The sequence below is a fragment of the Ailuropoda melanoleuca genome, chromosome 10 (assembly GCF_002007445.2).
Source record: "Ailuropoda melanoleuca isolate Jingjing chromosome 10, ASM200744v2, whole genome shotgun sequence".
In the NCBI taxonomy this organism is placed as follows: Eukaryota; Metazoa; Chordata; class Mammalia; order Carnivora; family Ursidae; genus Ailuropoda; species Ailuropoda melanoleuca.
Genome location: NC_048227.1, coordinates 41,607,685 through 41,628,131, shown reverse-complemented (window position 1 = coordinate 41,628,131; position 20,447 = coordinate 41,607,685). Strand labels below are relative to the sequence as shown.

At 38.5% G+C, this 20,447-nt stretch overlaps 1 protein-coding gene across 2 annotated transcripts in view; it reads left to right on the top strand.

Moving 5' to 3' along the window:
- Positions 1-20,447, top strand: part of MDN1 (midasin AAA ATPase 1) — a 164,572-nt gene that overhangs the window by 32,209 nt on the left and 111,916 nt on the right. For both annotated transcript variants that reach the window (XM_034670821.1, XM_034670822.1), the window contains exons 10-16: positions 2,228-2,421; positions 3,342-3,423; positions 7,130-7,225; positions 8,606-8,718; positions 9,899-10,047; positions 10,720-10,780; positions 15,812-16,023. In XM_034670821.1, the coding sequence (XP_034526712.1) occupies positions 2,228-2,421; positions 3,342-3,423; positions 7,130-7,225; positions 8,606-8,718; positions 9,899-10,047; positions 10,720-10,780; positions 15,812-16,023 (907 nt within the window). The remainder of the gene's footprint in view (positions 1-2,227; positions 2,422-3,341; positions 3,424-7,129; positions 7,226-8,605; positions 8,719-9,898; positions 10,048-10,719; positions 10,781-15,811; positions 16,024-20,447) is intronic.

Sequence of the window (20,447 nt, the reverse complement as noted above, 5' to 3'; positions counted from 1 at the left end):
ATATATGACCAACTTTATAAATGTTCCCTCCCTACATAAAAATGTATATTCTGTATTTTAATTTAAAACAGATCCGTGTGTCTGTCCGTTTAACTAAATTTACTGATTTTGGTACTCTTTTTCTGTGTTAATTTTTAATCTACCTGAAATACGTTTTTAGCAGTATTTCTTGTCAAGTCCTTCAGTAAAACAACATGAAGAATTAAAATCTGTGATCTCTACTACTTAAGATGATATTGTTAAAAGGTTGTAGATCCTTATTTTTATAAATATGTGTACATTACATATACAAAATAAGTGGACATTTCATATTCAAACTGGAATCACAGTACACTTTTCAAGCTAATTTAAGTGTATTGGAGGACAGTATTTTTCTTTTTTTTTTTTTTTTAAGATTTTATTTATTTGACNTTGAAACAGAGAGAGAGACAGTCAGCGAGAGAGGGAACACAAGCAGGGGGAGTGGGAGAGGAAGAAGCAGGCTCCCAGCAGAGGCCTGATGTGGGGCTTGATCCCAGGACCCTGGGATCACGCCCTGAGCCGAAGGCAGACGCTTAACGACTGAGCCACCCAGGCGCCCCTAAGATTTTAAAGTAATCTTTACACCCAACCTGGGGCTTGAACTTACAGCCCTGAAATCAAGAGTCTCACTCTCCACCGACTAAGCCAGTCAGGCACCTCAGACAATATTTCTAATATATACATATTTCCCTTCCTTCTCAAATAGATTTATCTGAATAAATCTATATTGTAAAAGCTTGGAATCCAATATTATGAGCACCAAGTATTATTGTGCAAAAATTCTCAGTAATTATTGAAGTAAATAGGACTACATCTTTTGCTTTTTAATTTCTGTTGTTTGCTATTTAAAGATCAGCTGCTTTTTATCAGTTCTAAACGTTAGCTCCTTTTACTGTTTTCGTATTAAGTGCTTCTGATTGCTTTTGCTGAGATATGACCTAACAAACCTTACTAGAATTGTGTTTGTTTGTTTGTTTACTTATAAAGATTTGTTTAGAGAAAGTTTGTGCCTGTAAGCATGCAGGGGGGAGGGGCAGAGGGAGAGAGAGAGAGAATCTCAAGCAGACTCCCTGCTGAGTGCAGACCCCCCCCCCTTCCCCTCTCAGTGCAGACCCTAACTCAGGGCTCAGTCTCACAACCTGAGATCATGACCTGAGCTGAAGTCAAAAGTTGGATGTTTTATCAACTAAGCCATCCAGGTACCCCTGGAATTGTGTTTAAAATTAAAGTGGAAGTAGTTCTTGCAGGATTCTTTAGTGAGTGAATTCCTGAAACTTGGATGTATATGTTGCTTGGAGACCCTTTTCCCATCTGGCTTCTACACCCTAAGTTGTGTAAATGGTGAGACTGCCAGATAATTGCATTCTAGCTAGGAAAAAAGTTATGGTCTTTGAGGGGGAAAGGGGTGTGGGTATGGGCAGAAGTTCTTATACAGTTGTTCCCCCTTATCCTTGGTTTTGCTTTTTGTGCTTTTAGCTACCCATGGTCAACCTCAGTCCAGAAACAGACGGTCCTTCCTCTGATGTATTGTCAAAAGGTCAATAGTAGCTTAACACTACATCACAATGCTTGTGTCATTCACCTCACTTCATATCATCATGTAGGCATTTTATCATCTCACATTATCACAGTACATGATATTTTGAGAGAAACCTCATTCATATAATTTTTATTACAGTATATTCTATTTTATTATTAGTTATTGCTGTTAATCTTTTACTGTGCCTATTTTATACATTAAACTTTATCACAGGTATGTCTGTTTTGCAAAAACAGTATGTATAGGGTTTGTACTATCTGCAGTTTCAGACATCCACTGGGGGTGTTGGGAGACTACTATGCTTGTACAGATTTCATAGAGAAATTCATTTTTTGCTTGACTAATATTAGCAGGAATTTACATATGCTTTTATTTATTTATTTATTTAAAAAGATTTATGTATTTGAGAGAGAGAACGATCGAGAGTGAGCTTGGGGAGAGCCAGAAGGAGAGGGAGAAAGAGAATCCTCAAGCAGACTCGCTCCTGAGCACGGACCCCAATGCCGGGCTTGATCCCAGGACCCTGAGGCTATGACCTGAGCTGAAATCAAGAGCTGGCTGCTGCTTAACCAGCTGAGCCACCCAGGTGCCCCTTACATGTGCTTTTAAAAATCACTGTGTCTGCTGCTAAATTTTCTTTGCTTTTTTTTCCCCTCCCTCTGTCAGGTTCTTCAGAACAGATATCCCAGCCTCTTGGCAGTAACGGATCACCTGCTTGACATTTACATCCAACTTACTGGAGAGAAACATCTCTCTCAAAGTGATAGTTCTGTTACACGTGAACAGGCACCTGAGGAAGTTTCAGAAGCTAGAAGAGAAAACAAAAGACTAAGCCTCGAGGGAAGAGAATTGTCTCTAAGGTACTGGATTAAGCACTGTTGAGTTGATATTTTATTTATTTCTTTTTTAAGTAGTCTCCACGCCTATCCTGGGTCTCGAACTCACAACCCCCAAGGTCAGGAGTCACATGCTCCACTAACTGAGCCAGCCAGGTGCCCCTTGAGTTGATAATTTAAAAATCGCTTCCCTTAAAAGTTCTTAGCAGCTAGCACCAAATGGTTATGAGTGGTCCGGTTTTGAAATTAGACCTGTGGACTGCTTCATGGTGTTGGATCCTGTTTTCAGATCTTCTAGTTAATGATTAGGAAGGCTTATAAAGGTAATGTTATTTTAGCTTTAAAAAATAACTTTGGTGGCACCTCACTGGCTCAGTCGGTAGAACATGAGACTCTTAATCTCAGAGTCATGAATTGAAGCCCCACGTTGGATGTGGAGGCTACTTAAAGAAAAGAGAAAAGAAAAGAAAAGAAAGAGAAAGAAAGAAAATAACTTTAAAAGCCAAAGTTGAGATTATTTACTAACATAATTCTTTCACTAGCTTTTCTTTTAAAACAGTTGGGGGTCTTAAATAAGACCCTTGTACTTTGCTATATACAGTGAGTTCTGTACCTTTGCTTTTTATTCTTGGTGGTTGACTTGCCCTTTGAGAAATGAGCATTAGGAATGGGCAACTCCCCTGAGTTTGCTCTGAGAGTTAGTTGCCACCCCCCCCAACCTTGTCTGTCATGAACTGGGGTAAAATGTGTGATAAGTCACCTCCTGGTGGGTGGGACCCCTCACTTATTCTTTTCCCCTGGACTATTTATCTTTACAGTGCCAGAGAAACAGACTTCATTGTCAGGTGTTCCCCAGACTTAAGTAGATTGACTTTACCTCTGATGCCTTTGATGTCTTTGGCCTATGGTCCTTTATTACCTTGCCTTTTTTTTTTTTTTTAAAGGGATCTACTGAATTGGTGTAATAGGATTGTCCATTGTTTTGACTGTCTGTCTTCATCAGCATCCTTAAATATTTTTCAAGAGGTAAGATAGAGTCTTCCTGTTTGTTTTCTTTCTACTTTGTAAGGCTGTTGATTTTCATTGTTATTTTCTGTCTCTTGGTTGCTATCAGAATTTTTCTTTTGTGTTTATCATCCATAGCTAGTTAAAACTGAACTAATGTTGCCTTAAAACTAATTGGGAGTAATAAATATTTTTTGGTTTTGAAACATGTTACTACAAATTACAAGTAAGGATAGTTTAGATAGAGTAAAACTGACACTGAAATTAAAGATAAAATGAAAAGAAAATCTCCCGGGTGATAATAATGTTGTAAAATATAAAGTGTTTCTAAAATGCTTAGTAGTTGGGGCACCTGGCTGGCTCAGTCAGTGGAGCATGTGACTCTTGATCTTGGGGGTCATGAGTTCAAGCTCCATTTCGGGCATGGAGTCTACTTAAAAAAATGCTCAGTATTTATTTCTACATATAATTTCATAGTCTGTTTGATAGTTTTTTTGTCTGATCCCTCCACCTGCTTAGTAGAGCCTTTTGCTTTAGTCCAGAGAAATTTATGTGGGGGTTACAAAATACAGCCTTGTATGCTGGGCTTAGGCAAAAAATGTGTTGTTTGGGAGGGAAACCCCGTTGAATTACAACTTTGCTGTATTAAGTAAGAACACGGAGAGATTTATTCCTGCTTGCTTGAAAATAAAAGTGGTACTGTCTGAAGACTGTGGGCTCTTAAAACAGTGACCAATTTTGATTATAAAGTATTCTGGCTTCTAAGGGCTCCTGGATGCCTCAGTCGGTTAAGCATCTGACTCTTGGTTTCCGCTCAGGTCATGATCTCAGGGTTGTGAGATTGAGCCCCATAGCAGGCTCCACCCTGGGCGTGGAGCCTATTTAGGATTCTTTCTCTTCCTCTCCCTCTGCTTCCCTCTCCCCTGCATGCATGCGTGTGTGTTCTCTCTCTCAAAAAAATAAAAAATAAAGTGTTCTGGTTTCTGTCAGCCAGGATTGAGGAGAGTAGTGACCCAATTTGGTTTGGAGTCTTGTTGTGTTTGGCAAAGTTATTTTGAGTAGAAAGAAAGCACATTTGGAGTCCACACTTATGGTGAGCTGAACCCTGAAATGCTGTGCACCAGTCCTTAAATCTTGTTCTTCTCTCCCGTGAACTCGCTTTCTCATTCTCCTAAATTTCTCATCTTTCTTAGAGATAACTTTGTTTTGTACTTTTAAAATAAAGCTGTTGCATAACCTTCTGTCTATAGATTTGCTGATTTTGGATATTTCATATAATGGTATCATACAATATGTGACCTTTGTATCTGGCTTCTTTGATTCAGCATATTCTCATGGTTAACCCATGTTATAGCATGTGTTAGTACTTCATTCTTTTTTTTAATGGCTGAATAACATTCATTGTATTGGTATACCACATTTTTTTAATCCACTTACTCATTAATGGGTATTTGGGTGGTTTTTACCTTTTGGCTATCACGAGCAATGCCGCTCTAAACATTTGTGTACAGGCATTTTATTAATATAGAAACAATATATATATATATGTATTGTTGGGAAAATATAGGAAAGCAAAGTAGTAAAACAAAAACAGCCCCCATCTAGACGTTCCCCGGCACTTTAGATACCTTGGTGTATCTCCCTCCAGATCTCTCTTCCCTTCCCCTTCTCCTTCCCTTCCCTTTCCTTCTTGATTTTATTTTTTAGTAATCCCTACACCCAACATGGGGTTTGAGCTCATGACCCCAAGATCAAGAATCAAATGCTCAATCAGCTGAGCCAGTTAGGTGCCCCCAGATCTTTTTCTATGCACATAAGCTTAAGAATGCTTTTATTATATCAGGTTCCCCCCTTTATAGATACTACCTTGTTGAAAAGGGATCAGGCCAATTTTGCAAAATGTTCCACCTTCTGGCTTTATCTAGTTACTTCACTGCTCTGACACCAACTGGTGTTCTGCAATTCAATCCAGTTCTGATACTGACTACCTGGAGTTAGTGTAGACCCTAGTTGATAGGTCACAAGTGTGGGTGGCCCCAAAGACTTGCAGTTGGAGTCTAAAGTGGGGGTAGTCTTGTGGAGTCTCTTGAAGCACACTTGTGACCTATCAACTATAAATTCAGAGGTTCCTACGATCTTCTCAGGTTCAATAATCAACCAACAGAACTCACTGAAAGCACTATATTTACAGTACAGGTTATGGTTTTATTATAAAAGATATAACTTAAAGACAGTCAAATGGAAGAGACGAAGGGCAAAGTCTCAAGGGTCTGGAGCACAGGAGCTTCTGTTCCTGTGGAGTTAGGGTGTGCTGCCTTCCTGGTACATCAGTATCTCCAACAAGTAGGCTCTCCAAGCTTTGGATGTCTAGCATTTTATTAGGTCTCTTGTCACTGGCCATATGATTGAGCTTAATCTCTAGTCCCTCCTCCGTCCCAGAGGTTAGGGGTGGAACTGAAAGTTTCAACCCTCTAGGTCAGTACTTGGTCTTTATTGCCTGGCCAGCCCCTCTCTTAAACTACCTAAAGTCCCATCCAGGGTCACCGTGCTGAGCTTAATAAACTCAAGGATGGTCCAGAGGGGCCCTAGTGAATAAAAAAAGACACTTCTTACTCCTGGTAATTCCAAGGGTTTTTGAAGCTCTGTGCCAGGTAATAGGGACAAGAACTGGATAAATTCTCTCTCTCTTTTTTAAATGCTTACATTAAGTTTATTGATATTTTACACTTGGTGTGGTAGCGGAAGCAAATGTATTCTTTGTTTACTACACGCATGGTATCCTTTCTGTTCTCATTTTCTCTCTTGTCTTCCCTGTAAATAGAAGTTTAGCAAAATGCTTAATGTATTCGAATTCAAACTTTTTTGGGTAGAATTTACTTTTGGTGGTGATACGTACTTTATATTTCATTACGTCAAAAGACACGTATCTGGGGGTGCCTAGGGGGCTCAGTCGGTTAAACGTCCGACTCTTGACCTTGGCTCAGTTCTCGATCTCAGGGTTGTGAGGTCAAGCCCCACGTTTTTTACTTACAAAAAAAAAGACATATCTGGTTGGCCTACCAGTAGTTGCTGAGATTGAGTACTAGATTAGGGTAATGACAGTGTGATCTTTTTATTGGCACCAAGAGTTTTCCTTTACAACTAGGAAGTAATCTTTTGGTGTTACTTCCATGGCTTAGGAGTCAGTTCCCCCATGAACCACAGACCTAATGATTGACACTAATTCTATTTTTGCCTGAATTTCAGATTTGTAAAATGAAGCTTTAAAAAAAAAAAGATTTATTTGTTTATTTTAGAGAAAGAGGAGAGTTGGGGCGGGGAGAGGGAGAGGAAGAGAGTCCTCAAGCAGACTCCCTGCTTAGTGCAGAGCCCAAGGTGGAGCTTGAACCCCGGACCCTGAGATCATGACCTGAACCAAAACCAAGAGTCAGGCATTTAACCAACTGAGCCACCCAGGCACCCTCTAAAATGAAGCGTTTTCTGTTTGTTTTTTTTCCCCTAATTAACCAGTATTCTGAAAGTAAAGCCTTCACATTTGTTTGTATACTATCTCTATTACGGTAAGGTTCTTGAGTCTAGGGCTGGTACCTTATTTCTACTCTCCTTAGTCTTGTAGAAATGTTCCTGCAGGGTTTTTTGTTCTTTTTGTAGGCAGGATAGTGGTCCTCTGTTATTAATGTAGTATTTTAAAAAAATCAGTTAGCATTGACCTTGGTTATTTTAATAGGCTCTGGACTGTTTCACAGCAATGCTTTCTAAGCATACAAGCAAACTGAAAATGGCAGAAATCATTGGAAGCAAATTGAACATTTCCAAGAAAAAGGTATGTAGTGCTAATTTTACTTATTTACTTTGCTTGCTAGTGTCTGGTCCTTTAGCTGGCCCAGTTCCTTTGCAATAACTACCTCCTCTTTCAAAGCTGGTAGTTTCATTATTGCCTTTCATGGGCATAAACTCTCACTATCTCTTAGATAAGTAGTCCTTGATGTGGTCTACATTCTTAAAGGGAGCCGCCTTGTACTTTATATCATGTGCATGCTTTATTTTCTCCAGCGTTTTAATGAGTGTGTTATTCCGTAGATTGTAGACTCAGGACTGGAACTAAAAAACACCTTTGTCTGTAGTTTTATGCATGATTAGATTTTTTTCCAACTTTTCATTAATGTCAAACACGATAAAAATTGAAAAGAGTAGTACCAGTGGATACCAAGAATAGTACAAAGAATACTGCTTAGGTTCATTGCTGACATTTTTAATATTTTGCCATTCTTGTTTTATTTCAAAATAAATATGTTTGGAGGAGAGAGCCTTTCAGTAGTGGTGGTGGTGATAGCTAGAGAAATGTCTGAGGCCCATCTTGTGGCAGATACCTGTCATTCCCAAATAAATGATGACTCAAAAAACCTTATGTCAGGAACTGGAATAGAGGTGCTCCTTAGGGTTCTGAAACTGTTGGGATGGTTTTAGCTACAGGTGACAGAACACTTACTAAAAGGGGCTTAAATAATAAATAATTAGAGTAGGCAAAAAAAAAAAAAAAGGGAAAAGAAAAGAAAAAGAAACTACAGTTGGGTTAGATTGATCAGTATTTATCCCATGTGGTTGAAGAGAGATTCAGTTTCCCTGAAAACTTTGCTGCCCCTTTCATTCCTGCCCTAAAGCTAAGTAAAATCTGGGTTCTTAGGGTTGGGGACAAGGATGAGAGGAACGGCTCTTGGGTAGATACCCTGGAGGCATCTGTCACAGCTTCTCTTTGTGTTCTGGCTGTAGTCAGAGGTACCATGGTTCATTCAAGTCACTGTTTCCGCTATTATTTTAGAATCTAAAGCAGAGAAAAGTATAGCTGAAGAAAAATCATTGATTTTTTTTTCCATAAGTTTTCGGAGTAGAACTTTATGTTCATTTGCTATTGGAATATGTCAGTGTGTTCACTTTAGATATAGGCAGGGCTTATTTGAATGAATAAAAAGTACCATCACAGGGAAGCATTTGTGATCAGTGTTTTGAAAAACATTAGAAATTCAGAACATTTTAAAAAAGACATAATTAAGCCTAACTCACCTATGTTGGAAGTAGAAGGTGCTTCTTAGTAAAGGGCTGATTAGAGGGACACAGTAAGCCACAGGATGAGGAAATGTTTGAAGAGTATACAGAATTTATTTTTTTAAGCCTTTACAGAATTTTACTCTGTCCCTTCCCATAGGCCGAGTTCTTCTGTCAGCTTTATAAACCGGAAATTGTGATCAATGAGCTAGATGTGCAAGTGGGTCGAGTGCGGCTTCTACGGAAACAAAGTGAGACTGTCCACATACAGAGGTAAATAGGCTCTAACTAGCCTGAGACTGTGGGGCGTGAGGAACACGATAGAAGGACTGACTAGTCCAGCTCCTTGTGTCCGAGCAAACTATGTGTGAACGGTGATCTCTGCACTGTGCTAAATGTTAACAGGTGAAGGAGGTGATGAGGGTGATTAGGGACTTGGGACTAGCAAAAATGTATTTTATTTTATTCACTGTAGTGTAATTAGCAAAGTAAGCCTCACTGGGAAGTCAGATGAGGTCCTAATGTTAGTCTGTTAATTCCTTGAAGGCTGGAATTTTACAAGATTCTGAGATCTACTTACCATTTATTAAATACTTACTATATGCCTAATATTGTGCTAAGTGCTTTGCATATGTTTTCTCATGTAGCGGTTAAAATAATTTTATGAATTAACTTATTAGTGTCTTACGGCTGCCATAACAAATTACCATAAACTTGGTAGCCTTAAACAACAGACATTTATTTTCTCACAGTTCTGGAGACTAGAAGTCTGAAATTGTGGTGTTGGCAGGGCCACACTTCCACTGAAGGCTTTTGCCTCCTCCTGGCTTCTGATGGCTACCAGCAATCTTTGGAGTTCCTTGTCTCTGTAGTTACGTCTCTCCTATCTCTATCTCCATTGCCATATCATCTTCTGTCTTTTGTGTGTTTATGTTTCTAAGTCTATGTCTGTCTTTGTAAGGATACCAGTCATTGGATTTAAGGCTCACCCTTAAACCTAGTATGATAGGATTTTAACTTTGTTATATCTGCAAAGACTTTCTTTCCAAATAAGGTCACATTCATAGGTTCTGAGTGGACATGAATTGTGAGGGAAGGCTATTGAACCCACCACAAATAGTAACTCTGATCCAAATTTTACAGGTGAGGAAATCAAGGCTAAGAGAGGCTAAGTAATTTGTCTAAGATGATATACCTTATACAGATAATGTCTTATTGGTGTTTTGAATCTCCAGAGTCTAGTAAAGTACGAGGTGTATAAATACTCAGTGTTTGTAGAATGAATGAATTCTGCAATTCATAGGCTATAGGGATATCTGTATTATAGCATGTATTATACTATGAGTTGTCTTCTCATTTTTGTGGAGTCTGGAAAATCTGGTTCCTCACAACAACACTTAAGAAGAACTTGTAGCCTGCTTCTCTGACTGCTTGCTTGTTTTCCCCTTCCCAGGGAGAAGCTCACTTTTGCTCCTACGAGGCCATCTTCTGTTCTTATTGAACAGCTCGCAGTGTGCGTTAGCAAAGGGGAACCTGTGTTGCTGGTGGGAGAGACCGGGACTGGCAAAACCTCTACTGTTCAGTACTTGGCTCACATTACAGGTAACTTAGAGGGGAAGCACTCTGCCCTCAGGCAATAAGCATTTCACACTGACTGCCTTCCCCCCCCCCTTACATAAAAAGTCCACAAAATACTGGAGTTTAAAAAGTGCCACCACTCCACTTTGCCTGGAAATCACCACTGGAAATTTTTTCCTTGGCAATAATGGAATTTTTTTCCCCTGGAGATAACCACTATTAATGGCTTGGTATTAACTTTTTTTTTGGTTCTAAACTATGGTCTACAAATATATAAACATTTAAGTTTGGTTTTGTGTTGAAAAAATGTGGTTACATTCTATGTATTGCATTTAGTTAATAAGCAAATTGGACATCTTTAAAAAGAGTACTGCCTCATTTCTATGCTAATGGCCAAATAATAATATTCTATACTGGGTGTTTATTTAATTCTAATTTATAGACATTGACTTACTGAAGGATTGTTTTGTTGTTTTCAGTTATCTGAAGCTAGAACGATAATACACAGTGAATCTTCTTGTACATATCTTTCTGAGTTAGGTGAAAATTTTGGATGGTTGAAATTCCTGAAAGCAAAATAAGAGAATCAGAGGAAGTGTATGTTTAAAGATTTGCCCTTTGCCTATGCCCACACACCCTTAAGGATCACTGGATATAAATTATCAGAGTGACCCTTTTGCCCTTTCTTTTTAAAAGGCCACCGTTTGAGGGTTGTCAATATGAATCAACAAAGTGACACTGCAGACTTGCTTGGGGGGTAAGTATGGTTTAAAATTATTTTCTTGTTATTTTGTGTTCACTGCTTGAGGGAACAAATAGTTTTTCCCTTTAAAGCTCAAAATTAGCCTTAGGAAAAGGTTCAAAGACTTGCACCCCTACCCCAATCCAGCAGGTTATTTATTGGACTTTATTGAGGAGCTCCTTGATGTGTAGCTGTTTCTCTTTATTTAATTTAATTTTATTTTTTTTAAGATTTTATTTATTTGTCCGAGAGAGAGAGAGAGCATGAGCCAGTGCGAGTGCACAAACAGGCAGAGGGGGAAGCAGGCTCCCTGCTGAGCAAGGAGCTACATGTGGGACTCCATCCCAGGGCCCTGGGATCATGACCTGAGCCGAAGGCAGACGCTTAACCAACTGAGCCACCCAGGCATCCCTGTTTCTCTTTATTTTAAAGAATACTTGAGGTTCTTGCTCTCAAAGATCATGTTGGAAAGGAGAGGGGGAAAAAACAAGTATATAATCAACTAATATTTGTGTGTACAGTCATTTATCTAAAGCATACATTCTGGAGTCACAGTGCTTGGAGCTAGACTCTCTCCTGCAGTTCAGTTATCTTTGAAACATTATGTAGCTCTCTGTTTGGTTAAATGCTGCTCATGGGACTCCACTGTGGTCATTAAAATGCCCTTCTTCCCTGTTGGTGTTTTTGAATATGTTTGGTTCACAATTTTAGTTTGTGCTGAAGGCCATGAAACTGATGGATGCTATTGGCATACCTTATGTTGAGCGCTATTGGGATCTGTCCCATTAACTCGAAACAATTGCTTAAAAAAATCCTTAAAGGCATAAAGTAGAATTTATTGTCCTTTTTGCTCTTAATGGCATCTGCCAGAAAGCTTTTCATTTATCTGTTTTTTTGAGGGCCACATTACAGCAGTTTTTATTTTCACTCTTTGTCTTATATCCCTCCTTGCGGTGGGTAGATTGTTACTTTGAATCCTGCTTCCTTCGGTACTTTTTCTTTTCTTGCCCATTATTTATATTCTGTTCTACACATATTAGTAATGATGTACTTAATGCTTTTAAATATGTATTCTATCTGAAGATCCATTAACTGAGGCTTACCTTTCTTACTCTAATTCTACTTTCACTTTGTTTTTTTCCCCAGTGATCTTTCCGCCTTGTTTTTATTTTCCTTCTGTTAGTTAATTGACTCTTAATCTCCCCTTTCCCTCATTGAGGTACTTGGCGATGTATTCTTACTAATACATAGAATTTGTTACTTAACTAGGTATATCTATACTACCGTGTATTTCTCTCTATTCTGTATCTGTATATGTCTTCAGGAATATGCTCCTGTTATGTATTCCTAACACAAATGTCTGGTCTTATACAAATTGAACATGAACCGTGTCTGTCTCTTCTAAGAATTTGTAGTGTTATGTCAGCCATTGTAAGTAGTTTTAAATGTAGTGAGTACTAAGATGCTCTTTTGTGTCCTGATGCAATTGATAATATAAAAAGGTTGGAATCAGAATATGGTAACTGGAATTTTGTTTTAGTGCCAACTTGCTTAAAAGAAATATATTCAGGGGCACCTGGGTGGCTCAGTTGGTTAAGCGTCTGCTTTCAGCTCAGGTCATGATCCTGGCGTTCTGGGATCGAGTCCTGTGTCGGGCTCCTTGCTCAGTTGGGAGTCTGCTTCTCCCTCTCCCTCTGCCCCTCCCCATGCTTGTGCTCTCTCTGTCTGTCTCAAATGAATAAATAAAATCTTAAAAAAAATAAAAAGAATATATATTCATTTTTCCTTGTTAGTAGATTATCATCAGTTATCAAAAAGTAAGCGTAGGGGCTCCCGAGTGGCTCAGTCATTAAGCATCTGCCTTCGGCTCAGGTCATGATCCCAGGGTCCTGGGATCAAGACCCGCATCGGGCTCCCTGCTCAGTGGGAAGCCTGCTGCTCCCTCTCCCCCTGCTGGTGTTCACTCTCTCTCTGTATCTCTCTCTGTCAAATAAATAAATAAAATCTTAAAAAAAAAAAAAAAGTAAACGTAGGGGCGCCTGGGTGGCTCAGTCGGTTAAGTGTCTGCCTTCGGCTCAGGTCATGGTCCCGGATTCCTGGGATTGGGCCCCGAGTCAGGCTCCCTGCTCCGCGGGGACCCTGCTTCTCCCTCTCCCTCTGTCTGCCGCTCCCCATGCTTGTGCTCTACTCTCTCTCTCTCAAATGAATAAATAAAAATCTTTAAAAGAAAAAAAAAGAAAACTTACATATGCTTCAGTTTTTGTATGGTTGGAAATATGCCTTGCTTCCTATACTTTTGTATTACTAGAAAGTGGTATAAATCAGATATTTTAATATATAATATTGTAGATGCATGATGACTCCCTTGCTTATGAACTTTTGTGTGTAAGATGGAAAGACTAAAAAATGACTTTTAAAAGACAAGGGAGTAGAAAACAAAATTCAAGAGTTGCAGGGATGTGGGATAGAGAAAGGGTAATATTTCTATTTTGGGGATGTGTGGTTTCATCCGTTTTATTAGGTTTTATAACTTACATTAAACGTATTTTACATGTATCAAATACTATTGTAAAAAAATAGTGAAAGAAATTTATAGACCTAATTAGTTTGCTTTGCAAATCTGGATTCTTTATTTTGATTTTAAAAAGATTATTATTGAGAATAAAGACACTTTATGAAAGTAAAGCTTCAGAGACCATCAAAGTCTTAAACTGTGTTATGCAGATTGCCTTCTGATCTTTGTTAGTGTATTATGTACCCCCTTGTTTTTTGGTTAGTATTAGCTCGGTATATCTTTTTCTTCATGTAATGGTTTTTTTTTTGTTTGTTTGTTTTGTTTTTTTTCTTTTAAAGTAGGCTCCACACCCAACGTGGGGCTTGAACTAACGACTCTGAGATCAAGAATCGTATGCTCTACTGACTGAGCCAGCCAGGGTCCCCTCCATTTAATTTTTAACTCATTATTAAAAAAAATTATTTTGAGATTTTATTTGTAAGTAATCTCTACACCCAATGTGGGGCTCGAACCTATAACCCCGAGATCAAGTGTCATGCGCTCGCTACTGACTAAGCCAGCCAGGCACCCCTGTTATTCTGGTAGGCAGAACATAGACTTTCAGATTACCTCTTAGTAGAGAACTCAGCCAGGTTCCAACAGACAGAGTTGGGGGTGAGGAGAGGTTATAATGAGACTCTATGAGAAGAGTAGAGTACACAGAGGACTTAGATGAAGCAGATAAAATCATTCCAGAAAGAGAAAGTCTAGGACTAAATGGCAAAACCCAGAGTACAGATTCATAGGACTGATTATGGAGAAGGGGATTGGGAAGGGCAACCTCTGAGGGAGAAACAGCTGTATAGAAAAGGGGAGGGATCCTTAGAGAAGTTGGCAATGAAGGAAAGAAAAAAATGGGAGGAAAATTAGAGATCTCATAGAAATGGAAAGGCCACCAGCTCACGTCCTCTTTCTTGCCACCCGTAGAAACATCTGCACAGAAGAGAGCAGGGCAGAAGTGCATGCTCATAAACTTGGAATCCTGACTCTAAAATGAAGACGAATGTTAATCAGTTCAGTGACTCAGCATGTACTGTTTTATGTTCTTTCACATATTACAGTTTTAGAGAGTCATTTTCTTGTTTTAGTCATTTTCAAATGAATTCTTACATGCATTCTCAGCGTTTTGTTCTCTCGGGTGTCAGGTTGATTCCCGCTGAGTACTTGTATTGCAGTTCATTTTTTTCTTTTCTGAATATGTTGATTCATTTTTTTCATCACTTGAAAAATTGACTTTTATGGAGTTAACTCTTTCAGCCACTATGCTCTGCTTTAAATGAACAAATGTTTCTCTTAGTCTAATTTGCAGTATTAAGCTACTTCTTTCAAGAATTCAATAGACTTGAGCCAATTAATAATGTTAATACTAATAATGTTAAAAATTATAACAGCCAATTCTTATATGTACTCATGTTCTAGGCACTATTTGGAGTCCTTTATTTTTTATTTTTTAAAAATTTATTTATTTTAGAGAGAGAGCAAGAAAGCGGGGTGGGGGGTGGGGAGCAGAAGGAGAGAGAGAATCCTCAAGCACTAAGCATGGAGCCCGGTGAAGGCCTCAATCCCAGGACCCTGAGATCATGACCTGATCCGAAACCAAGAGTGGGACTCTTAACCAACTGTGCCACCCAGGCTCCCTGGAATCCTTTATTTGTGTCAACTCACTTGGCATTTTTAGCAACCATGAGGCACCGACTCTTACCCCATTTTACACATGAGAGAACTGAGGTACATGGGGATTAAGTACCATTGTAATGTCTAAGATTTTGTTGCTTCCCCCTATTACCCCTCCCTGTTTCTGTCTCTTTAAGAACAATATCCTTCCCCTGTCAGTTGAGAAGCCATGAGCTGTGCTCACTTTGGTTAAGTTAATCAATTTCAGATATTGTATTTTCTTCTGAAATATCCTGAAAACTTTTTAGTCCATCTTAATAAAATATGGTTTATCGTTAAGTGCTATACATGATGTTTATTTAAATACGTTAGTAAAATAAGTGACATGCCTCTCACTGTCCAACTAGGAATTTCTATTTTTTTTCATAATACTGTTTATCTAATACTAGTTTTTACCTTCAGTATAGGCCCTTCAAACACTGAGAGTGGAGAAAATAGATTATAATTTAAAACTTTAACATTGGGGCACCTAGGTGGCTCAGTTGGTTTAGCGGCCGACTCTTGATTTTGGCGCAGGTCATGATCTCAGGGTCCTGGGATTGAGTCCCTTGTTGGGCTTGCAGTCAGTAGGGAGTCTGCTTGAGGATTTCTCTCTCTCTCCCCCTCACCCTGCTCTCTCACTGTCTTTCTCAAGTAAATAAATCTTAAAAAAAAAAAAACCAAAAAACAAATTTTAACAGTTTTTAAAAAAAATATTTTGGTTATTATTCCTGATTTTGATTAAATGATGTCTTAGACCTATTCCTATATTCTAAGACATGATTTCTAATTTTTCTTAGCTTCAGAAGTTTGGGAATTACATCTGCCTTTTGTTTCAGTTACAAACCGGTGGACCATAAGCTTATTTGGCTGCCCTTACGGGAGTCATTTGAAGAACTCTTTGCCCAGACATTCTCCAAGAAGCAAAACTTTACATTCTTGGGGCACATTCAGACCTGTTACAGGCAGAAACGGTGGCATGATCTCCTCAGACTAATGCAGCATGTGCATAAGTCGGCTGTCAACAAGGATGGAAAAGAAAGTGAAACTGGTAAGAATAGAACTTATACTGCTAGTGGGAGGCTATGAAGTTGGGGCTTAATTATTTGAATTGAAACCAGTGACCAAAGGGTTAATGGGACTAATAAGCACAGCTGCAGACTAATAAATGAGGCTGCAGTGTTTTTCCTTAAACATCCCTGACTCCACTCCCCTGCGAGGCCGATTCAAGGCTTATTATCCCATCTCCATGTTTGGCTGCCTCTTTTTCTTTTTTTTTTATGTTTGCTTTTTTAGATTTTATTTTTAAGTAATCTACATCCAAAGTGGGGCTTGGACCTCCAACCCCAAGATCAATAGCTGCATGCTGTACGGACAGCCACCCAGGCACCCCTTGGCTGCCTCTTGAGTAAACCCCTTTCCTTGCTACGTACTCAGTTGGCTTTGCTGTGTGTCAGGCACATGAACTTGGATTTAGTACAAATTTGGTGAGCCAGCCAGGAGCTTTTTGCCAGTGATTCATGAGCTGCCAGCTGATAAGAAGAATTTGGTGACAAGTTCAAGCAGCTGCTTAGGCTCTTTGTCCTAGGAATTGTCTCCGAGGCCCTACCCTGACTGGGTGCTGCCAGCCCACAGTGGTTAATTTAGCTGTTGTGGCAAGGAAATGGTTTTTGGTTTGGACAGATGTGTCTTGGTGAGCTTATTACTTCCTCCCATTTGGCTTGGCTCTCTTAGCCTCCTTGTCTTGCTTGATTAGGAAAAGGTTGATTAGGAAGCCATTTGGTTCAGTTGGTGAAGCCCTGACTTTTAGGGAGGACCCAGTGCTCACAGAGGCATTAGGGGCTTCATTTGGTTTGCTGCTGCAGCTTTTGTTGGCATTCTAATTGGAAAATGGGAAATGACAATTTGATTCCTGAATGCAGCCCTCTGGTCTATGTTCTCGAAAATTGGGCAGTGTTTATTTACGAACTTATGAAAGAAAAAAGATGATTTTTTTTTTTGTAACACCACTTGGCCATAATATTCATTAGACTCTGGATAAGAATGATCAGTTAATGAATCCATCCATTATAATGCCATCTTGCAATTGGATTTGTTCTGTAAGATTTTGTTTGCATCTTGTTTATTTGTGTATGTGTTCATGTATGTTGTAAATATGAGATATTTTCTCCACCTCTGGATAGTATTGCTAAAATTAGTTTGTAAAGGAGCACTATTTAAGTTGGTTTGAAGGCAAGTGCTTATGAGAATTGGGCATTCTAAAACACAAACTAACCCAAGTTTTTCAAGTTTCCATGATCTGAAAAAATATTCGGTATTAAAGTTAATTTAAGGTTGTTGGTTTAATTAAAATAGATGTGTCTTTAGAATTATCAGCATTACATTTATTCTGCCTGGATTTACTTAAATAAGTTGATTAAAAAATTTTTTAAATATATATAGCTTGGGCGAATGACTTTGTCTTTTAAAGTTTTTATGGGTAATCTAAATATAACTGTTCAGAAGAAACAGATGTAAATAAGATTAAAAAAAAAAAAGGGAGCACCTGGGTGGCTCAGTTGTTAAGTGTCTGCCTTCGGCTCAGGTCGTGATGGTCCTGGGATCCAACCCCACGTTGGGCTCCTGGCTCAGTGGGGAGCCTGGTTCTCCCTCTCCCACTGCCTGCTGCTCCCCCTACTTGTGCTGTCAAATAAATAAACAAAATCTTCAAAAAATAAAAGAAGGATTATTAAAAAAAAAATAAAAAGGTTTACAGGTAAACTTTTCAGTAGCTTTCAAAAATCTTTGATAACCTAAAACTTTAAAGTTTCACTAAGTTTTAAATGATGAGTTAAGTAAATTCACTAAATGTCTAGATCGTTTCTCAGTAAGATAAAACATTAATTACTAAACGTAGGTTTACCTGATTTTGGCCTTCTGTTACAGAGAAACTAAAGATATTTGGGTTTGTTAGGAAACATGTTTTGTGCCATGCTGGGATAAAGCATATATTTCTAAAAATTTTTAAATGTCATGAATTCACCAATCTAAGGAATGCTGGTACAACAAACAGTTCACAATTAGTTACTACTTAGTTTTTACTAGAAACTTAAGGTTTCTAAGAGTTAAAAGTTCTAATACATAGAATTACTGGAAATGATAAGGGAAACAACTCTATCCAAGGAAAGTGAGACTGGTTATTTAAAGAGGGAAGATTGAAAACAAAAATGCGAATGTAAAAAGGAAAGTTGTAGAAGGTTTGTGAGAAGGGAATCTTTGGAAAGGAATTTTGTGCAAGGTAGGCACTAAGATTATGGATATTAGTATGTAGAGTTTATTAGGGCGTGATCAACAACTGGGGAAGAAAAGAGAGTAAGAGAGCAAGATTAGGCAGAAATTGAGCAGTGATACAGTATCAAAAGAAGCCTTAGCTGATTCTCTGAGGAGTTCCAGATTTGGATTATCCTTCAGAACCATCCTAAATTTGGGCAAAATTGGGGCTGGACTTTTATAATAGTCATTGCATGTGACCACCTGGGAAGAGAGCATGCCCTTGGCAAGGCAGTTGTCTTCAGTCGAGGCAGTCCCTGATGGTGTCTCATAGTTGAGGACTGTTGGCAGTGCCCCTGTAGCTGAGAACCCTTCATTTCTGATGGAGATTCTGGTCAGCACATCACTGCACCCACCACAAGAAATTAGATCCATGCTGTGCCCTGGATGTCCTCGTCCCGATAAGTATATGTCAACATGGGACATGACAGGGAGGAAAAAGGAAGGGACTTCATAAATTTTTAAAGAACTCATCTCGTTGGGGGGCGCCTGTGTGGCATAGTGGTTAAGCGTCTGCCTTGGGCTCAGGGCGTGATCCTGGCGTTATGGGATCGAGCCCCACATCAGGCTCCTCCGCTATGAGCCTGCTTCTTCCTCTCCCACTCCCCCTGCTTGTGTTCCCCTCTCTCGCTGGCTCTTTCTATCTCTGTCGAATAAATAAATAAAATCTTAAAAAAAAAAAAAAAAGAATTCATCTTGTTGGAATGAGTAAGTGTTAATATCGGCAGGATACTGGCATAAAATTGGAATTAGGTTTTCATGTTAAAATGGTAGTTTCCTTAGATTATTGGTCTAATAAATTGTAAATAAAGGTTCTTCTTTATCTTCAATGTAATCTGCTTAGAAAAACAAAATTTCTATGTTTTGTCTCTATTAGGTCCTTGATTACTTAAGAAAGTTGAATCTTTTCAATATTAAAAGTCCTAAGTGTTGCTAACAACTCTGTATTCCTCTGTATTTGCCTTTGAAATCTCTTATTGCTGCCTTGGCTAAATAGGTAATCAAGTTTCATAATATCTGTAATCCTATCTTGGCATTTGCTTCAAAACTTTCTGATATTTCTGACAAACTTCCTAAAATTCAACTTCTGAATGAAGTCTTTTTTACTAATTAGGCTTATTTGGTATGTCATTACGTGGTAAGCCTTTTCAAATAAGTGATGATAAACCTTCTTAAGTTGTAAGATTTTAATATATCCTGGTACAGTGTCATCACTTGTAATTCTAATTATTAAAATGTTGTGTGCCCCAGTAATAACCAAATTTCCCTGTCAGCTGCATTATAATGAACTCTGATCAGATCTTTAACCATGGCCATTTTTGAGCCTTTTGTCATTTATAGTTGTTTTACTCTACTTGCAAATACGTTTCAACTTCAAGGCAATTCATGGAAAGGACTTTTGACAAATACAGTTTTTTGATACCTTTAAGATCATAAAACTGAACTAGGTAAAAATTTCTGTAACTAATGAAAAAGCTGGATTCAAGCAGAATAACATGGGACTAAAAGAATTGAGAAAAATGTTTGTATTTTTTATGACATTTGTTTGAAATATTGCTGGCTCTCTAATGTTTGCTCTTCTGGATTTAAGGAAACTTTTTCTCTTAACTTATGACTCACAGAAATTTAATACAATATTCCTTTGTAAACAAATATGAACCATTTTTTTCTCCAGAATTCAGAAAGTCTCAGTGAAAGTTCTTATATTTTCAAGGCAATTATAGTTATTAGCATAAGTTCTCTAAGAATCTGTTCTCCTTGTAACAGGACAGCACTGGAAACATTGGTTATATTACCAAGGCTTTGACTCGAATGTCATATTTGAGGGTGAAATGCGTGAACTCAAATGTGACCAGATGGCTTTAAGAAAGTAGGTTGACTTTACGGAGCCAATAAAGCCCCTTGGAAATATCAGCTTGATACCTTGCTTACAGATACCTTGCTTATCTAGCAGCCTTACCAGGCCTAACTTTGAGAGCCCACCTGCAGGACTGCCTCCTAAACAGCTAAGCAGCTGTTTTAACAGAACTGACCTATTCTCAGGACTAAGACTGGTTTATGAAATATGGAGCAAACTTCTTATCTAAGGTCCAGAACAATGAAACTCAGACTAAGAAGAGACAATGTTGAATTGTGATGTTTTTCTAAGAAAAAAAAATCTTATCG